Source organism: Cariama cristata, unplaced genomic scaffold (genome assembly GCF_000690535.1).
Source record: "Cariama cristata isolate BGI_N322 unplaced genomic scaffold, ASM69053v1 scaffold32513, whole genome shotgun sequence".
Classification (NCBI taxonomy): domain Eukaryota; kingdom Metazoa; phylum Chordata; class Aves; order Cariamiformes; family Cariamidae; genus Cariama; species Cariama cristata.
The window spans coordinates 681-7,727 of NW_009609580.1; the positions used below are offsets into that span (position 1 = coordinate 681).

Below are 7,047 nucleotides of genomic sequence, written 5' to 3' on the forward strand. Positions count from 1 at the left end.
CTTGTATTCAGGATGATTGCTTCTGTGCAGTTCATATTTGGAAAGTTGTTTGCCCAGGGTGGATAACTAGAGTTTAGTCTGTAGTCATTCATTTTCCTCAAGAAACATTTCTGGTTCCGTTGACCAGTAGGTAACACACATGTTTTGGAAGTAGTCAAGCCGTTCCCTGAAAAGCCACCATGTGGTCTAGATGGCAGATAACAAGAATGAGCTAAAGCATAGGTCAGAGACTGAACTTAGTATCAGTTTGATTTACATTGCAGTTCTTCTTACATTCATTAGGAGGACATTTTCCTCTGAACCTCTTAGTAAGTTATGTAAATAAATTATGTACCCTAAAAAAATTATGTACCCTTAAAATTTGTGTTTTGGAAAACCTACTTACATCATAATATTTTTTTTTTCTTCTATATGTGACACAATCTTCAAGTAGTAATACAAGAGAAAAGTTAAGAAGCAAAGTATTGTCCTTGAAAAAAGTGTGCTGCCGCTTTTGTAACTGCTTTGTTTATCATAAAATGTGTTCTTTTATAATGGACAAAGCAAGGGAGAGGGGAAGAAAGATGTTGTCTGTAAACTCAGTGCATAATTCTAGTCAGCCTAATAAATGATGCATGACAAAGTTGAGTTTCAGATATGGTACAAACTTCTGAACGTTTCCTAAATGCTTTGGGTATTTTTGATTTTTTTATAAATTGATATTTTTCTGTCTCTTGTTTATTTTCAGGAGAGCCATATCGGCTTCTAAGTGGTACAGAATATGTTGTGGGACGCAAAAACTGTGCAATTTTAATTCAGGATGATCAGTCCATCAGTCGAAGTCATGCAGTTCTGACAGTAAGTCGTCCTGAAACAACCCCTGTAAGTAGCCAGTTTTTTACTGCATTATCAGTATGCTATGTGGATAATTCAGTCTGCCCTGAGCATGCATACTCTCATTTCACTCTCACTTTTTTTTTATGCTTGGAGTAGAATCATTGATCACCTGTCTTTTCTTAATCTTGACTTTTTTTTTTTCTCAGGATTACTTGCCTGTGTTGAGAAATTTAGTGGCATAATTCTACTGGTCCAAGCTCCCTTTTATCCCAGAGTGAAGATTCATTAGGAATTTGTATTAAAATAGTCATGGCAGGAAAATTATGCAATTAAATTTCATTACATAGACAAGTTTCAGATCTTCGTTCTAGAAAGTGCTTCAGTTGTCTTCAGGCTTAGTTCATGTTTTGTTCCACAGCATTAATTCTATGTTTTCTTAGGGGACTGAAAACAAAAATGGCCCGAGGAGGATTAGCAGGCAGCAATTTACTATCACTTATGTGTTGCAATGTTTACAGACATTTTGAAGCCAGTCAGCAGGACTTTAATTTATGTGACCGTATATAGAGTTTGAAATGAAATACATAAAATTTAATTGTCTTTATAGTAGTGCAACTACTGTATAACTATGTGGTGCAATTACTTTAAAAAAAAAAAAAAGATGACAGTGTTCTCATTGCCCTGTGAACTATTTGGGAAATATGATGGTGTCCAACCTCTTCTCAAGACATGCTGGTGTTACCATGCCCTGCAGCTTGTGGAAAACTAGCAGTGCTTGTGGAAGGAAGTGAGGGAAAGTGACTGGGGTACCTATGACAGGGCTCAATGGTAGGTAAAAGCATCAATAATAAATCTCAGAGCCTTGCTAAATAGCATTAGCAGAGGCTTTGGGCCAGTGAATGATTGCCTTGTGCAACCTCCAAAAAGACTGAGTCTAAGAAGCACAACAGTTCTAAAGATAAAAGTACGTATGTTTTCTCTCATTACTTCACAGTGAAAACGAGAAGATGAGTAATTGCATGTTGCCAGCATCATTGTCCAAAGTCTTTATTTAGGATGGTATCTTGTAGGCTTTTTCTTATTTATCTACTGCTTTGATCCATAATGGTAGTAACCTGTTTCTGATAAAAGTATCTCATTCTGATAAACTCTAATGGCTTATTTATGTTTATTTTCAGAGCCAGTCTCTCTCAGTCCCAGTATTAACAGTAAGAGATACATCTAAGTATGGTACCTTTGTTAATGGATCAAAACTCAATGGCACTTCAGTGTCTTTGCAGTCTGGTGACAGACTCAACTTTGGAGTCTTTGAGAGCAAGTTTAGGTAAGTGCTTTGATTATAAAATGTAAAGTAGAAAATTGCAGGTTTTGAAAAGGGTATTTTAGCACATAGTACAGCTGGAAAAGTGCTACAGCAATGGTGAATTTTTAGAAAGCAAAGGAGATGAGTCGTATTTTGCCTGTGTTCTACACCTGCTTCTGCAATAGTTTTCCATTACATATTTTTATAATAAAACTTATTTTGACACAATGAGATTAAAATTGTTCATAGTAAAGCATTAGCATTTTAGAAGATGTTGCATCATGTACAGTCAGTGTTTTCAGGCTCTCTTAGGCAAAGAACAGAATTCTAAAACATAAATGGCTCTAAAAACGGGAGGAAAGTTTAAGGTAGGGAGAGAGCTTGTCTGATCTCTTGTTAGCTGTTGATAATGTAATGAGGAAAGAACTGACGTAGCTGGAGGATGCTTTATGCAGCACTGGACATTGAATGCTTGTTGCTCTGATGTATGCCTGCATTCTCTTTAGTGAACCCAGCTTGCTAATTTTTCAAATTTAACATGGTAGCCAGTGCTGTCTGTTTGAGTATATGAAGCATTCCTGGAAGTAAAGTGGCAGGTAAATAGAACAAATTCTAATGACCATTAAAATCAACATTAAAGCAATCAGAAGTTGGCTTTGTTCCTTAAAATTTGACTCAGTTTTGTCATTGCTGCTGGTATTACTTGATAGAAAAAATGGCATTCTCTTCCACTTACTGCAGTAAATTGTTTTTGATATTTTAGATAAACATACCTGAAATGTGGTACAGAAATCATGCCATGAGAGCAGATACATCATGACTGTTGTACCAGAAAGGTTATTTAAGTTTCCTTCTGCTTTGTAGACTAAACCAAATCAAATCATGGAGTTTGATATGCTGTAATTCCATATGGAAAATGTACAAATATAAATAGGCTTATGGTCAAGGATAGCAGCAGTGTTAGGAAAAAGTTACTTGAGCTTGCATTCTACAACACTTGCATTTTTTAAATACCAATCTGTTCGTGGACTGTTCTGTTGAGCATACTTTTGTCATTGGAAGCTCACACTCGATTTCTTCTGATGTTCCCCGCCCTTGCAGTATTCTTGAAGCACTAATTCTATGCGATGTCTGTGAAAGACCCAAAAGTCCTTAGAAATATTTCAGACATCGAGTCAAAATGTTGTTAATTTTTCTGAATAAAAATCAGTACTTTCTTCAGGAAATTTTAAAGCATAGTTTTTGATCTAGGTAAGAGTATGAGCGATCTTTTTATTTTTTTTCCCCCCTTCAGATTTCCCTGAGACACAAACATGATAGTTAACTCATCTCTGTTCATCATAATGATTGGCTGAAATAACTAAAGCAATTCTATTTTACTTGTTCTTTGCAGAGTAGAGTATGAACCTTTGGTTGTCTGCTCCTCGTGTTTAGATGTAGCTCAGAAAACTGCTTTAAATCAAGCCATCCAACAGCTTGGAGGCCTTGTAGTGAATGAATGGACAAAAGAGTGTACTCACCTTGTAATGGTATCAGTAAAAGTTACTGTTAAGGTATGTTGAGCTTTTGCGTATTCATGGAATTGCTTTGCAGTTTTCCCACAAATCCAAATTAAATTCTAAACCTGCTCAAAATTTTCCTCTACAAAGCTATGAAGTCAGCTCTTCCTTTTCCAAGTTTAGAAAGAGGTGTATGTTGATGGGAGGTTGGAATGGAAAGAAAATAAAAAAAGCCAATTTTGAAGACTGTTACTGATTTTCATCCATTGCCTTGTACATTTTCATAACTCTGGCCAAGACAGCAGTTAAAAGCTAGGCTATTAGAAGCAAAACTATCCCATTTTTCAGTAGCAAAATTCATTATTGTTCTATTTATTTGTGTGACGTTTTCCACGTCTAAGATTTAAAAAAGCTAATGTCAGTTGAACCATATTCTAGCTGAACTTTTTCTATACGGTATATATATATTTTCTCTCTTTTCAGACTATATGTGCTTTGATTTGTGGTCGACCAATTATAAAACCGGAGTTTTTTGTTGAATTAATCAAAGCTATTCAGTCCAGGCAACAGTTGCCAAATCATGAAAGGTAAGTATGTTTTCAGTGTCACAGAATTAAATTTATGGGAGTTAGATTATCAAATAGCTACACATTTATCTGATCATATTTGACAGAATGTGTGATTTACAGCAACTTTATTTGTGGGGGAATGCTTAATATGACACACATTTTAATATTCAGGCAATTTTCTTGCTCTCATCCAGAGAGTTACAAAATGAGCTCTTGGAATTGACTATATGCTTAGAGATGTTACAAGCCCTAAATAGGAACTTGTTTTGTTGATATGTTTGAAGCAACATTGAAACTCTTTTGGGAGTTGATATGTTAAATAAAGAAAATTATATTTTTATAAAATAAATTATATCCAGCTTATTTCATTGTATAGACATATTTTTCCCGGTATACAGTTAGTTACTGAGTTTACTATAAATTTTGGTTGAAACAGAGTTAGCGTGACCATTGAATTCCTTGAAATAGCAGCGGTTTTTAATTATCTGTTAAGAGATGAAATGAAACTAATGTGCATTGGGCTTCACTATATGAGAATAAAATACTCATTGTTTTCATGGCTAAATTAACTTGAAAAAGGAATTCTTAGTTTGGAATAAATAAGTACTGCAGAATAGCCCTTTCGGTTATTTTTGTCTATGTAGAAAAGTGTAAAATAATCCCATTGTTCTATGCAAGAATTTAATCTGAGCCTGTATTGCTACTCTTTTTACCTTGAAAAAGGAGACAGTTGTTTTATTTGCTGTTCTGTGGTGTGGGGTTTTTTTTGTATGAACACATGATGCACGCAGGTGAGAATTTTCTGTTGTGTGTTTTTAAGAGGTAAACTGCATGGGTACTTTTTTTCTATCAGTTCTATTCTTTGCATGCTTTGGAAGATACCATGAAATGAAATACATAATGAATGGAAATTGTAAGAGTACTTGGCATTTGAAAAATAATATGTTGAACTTTTAATGTCAGTTAACACAGAGAAAAATTTGTGACATTACTTTAAATGCATTCAAGACATTATGATTTTTCTGGATTTATTGTTTTAACCAGGTGGATGCTGGACACCAGACATTTGAGTTGGGGGAGTAAGTGGTGAAAAAGAATAGACGTCACTGCTGGTTTTACATATGTTAGAACATAGCAATTTATTTTCTTTTGTGGGTCTGATGACAGCCATTGTTAGAATAGTTTGAAGAACAGGAGTGGGGGGAAAAGGGCAGCTAAACTAACCTCAGTGGTGCACACGTGATAATGGAAACAAAGCTCCAGAGGATTCATGATAAGCTGCACTTGCTACATGGTAAAATACGTTTAACAGAATGTGACAGTCCCTTGTTAGAACAGTATAGGTGCCAATCTGGAGCAATTGGTAGCAAATACTCTTTAGTTTCTAGATGCTGTTTTACGTTTGAAGGGGTGTATGTAATACATCTAATCAGTCATCTGTGAGTAGTTTAAAGCTTGTTTGGTCTTCAGTTTCAGAAGAAAAGGGGAATCTTCACGAATTGCAACTTTTCCTCCTACTTCTACATTGTTTTATAAGTGAGAAAACAACAAACTATTTAGAGTCCTCTCTGAAGTATTAGACTTAAGGTTTTCTGGCAGATTTTTTTTTTTTTTTAGTACAGGTAGTATGAGCCATAAAAGGCTAGCAATTGGTTGTATAATCTGAAATTTGCTTGGTCTAATGTTATCTAGCTGTAAGGCTGCTGTTACTGTCTGTCACAGTAACAAGCAAACTGTGACTTGGACTGTTGAAACCAAAGTGCATATTGTCCATTTCTTTAATATAGAAGTAACAGTATAATTCAGCTGTTAAGTGCTCCCTAAAATAGAACGAGATGGATATGTTTCCCTTTCTTAAATATTTTTGCAAACTATTAAGACCCTCAGAGGAATTGAGCTGACTAAATGTTAGTGACACTAGCAGCATATCCATTATGTAGCTTTCAAAGAGAGTTCTGCATCAAGCTAAATGAGACAGCTGGTGTAATACACAGATCTATATTTAAAATAATTACAGTATTTTAAATAGGTGATATTTTTAAGATGTAGCTTGTGGGAAGATACTGAAAATTTGCCTAGCAGTTGTTTGCATTCAATTTCCAAAAATACTACTTTCACAGGGAATCTCTACATTATGCATTGTAGCTAGAGCTGACCTGACCTGAGTACATCTGCAAGACACTAAACAACTTGGGGCAATAATAGTTTGGATATGAAATAAGAAAGGTATATTGATGTGGTAATACAGGGTGATGCTGTTAATTAAACCTTGATTACCACTGTAGATCTCATCCCCCAAAAAAATCTCAAGGAAATACGGTTTTATAGTTCAAAAAAATTAAAACATCTTTTTCTTTATGCTAAGGCTTCACAGAATTGCAAACCTGCAGTTTGCATATGAATGTGGGGCTTCTTACTTGAGGCTTTTTATGGTGAAGTATATTACCCCAGTCCTCTGGTACTCTCTGATATCCTACGCAAGATAGAACAATAACTGAAGATTTTACTAATGGCTGCATAAGTGCAGATGTATATGAAAAAACATGTTTCATTACAGCAGTCCAATGTAAATAGTGGAGGGCTTTGAAAAAGTAGGAAAGTAACAGAGCCTATAACAGAAACTCATCAAGAATCAAAATCTATTTATTGAAATATTCAAGACTGTGGAGGGTCTTTTCTGGATAATGGTGTTACTGTTCAAAGCTTATGGGGAGAGAGCACCAGAAGAGTATGCTTCAGAATCCTAAGACTGAAAAAGACTTATGTTGCCTTTTGAGCTTAGATCAGTGTTGGATAAGAGTTTCAAAGGAAAATCTAAGGTTTCTTTGAGGAGGAGATGTTCAGTTGAAGTTTCCTGCTG

General features: G+C 35.1%; 1 protein-coding gene across 1 annotated transcript in view; it reads left to right on the plus strand.

Moving 5' to 3' along the window:
- Nucleotides 1–727: 727 nt before the first annotated feature.
- NBN (nibrin) overlaps nucleotides 728–7,047 on the plus strand; it is a gene marked incomplete at its 5' end in the record, with an annotated part of 22,992 nt that continues 16,672 nt past the window's right edge. The window contains 4 exons of the mRNA XM_009697584.1: nucleotides 728–861; nucleotides 1,995–2,140; nucleotides 3,513–3,672; nucleotides 4,102–4,205. Of these exons, the coding sequence (XP_009695886.1) occupies nucleotides 728–861; nucleotides 1,995–2,140; nucleotides 3,513–3,672; nucleotides 4,102–4,205 (544 nt within the window). The remainder of the gene's footprint in view (nucleotides 862–1,994; nucleotides 2,141–3,512; nucleotides 3,673–4,101; nucleotides 4,206–7,047) is intronic.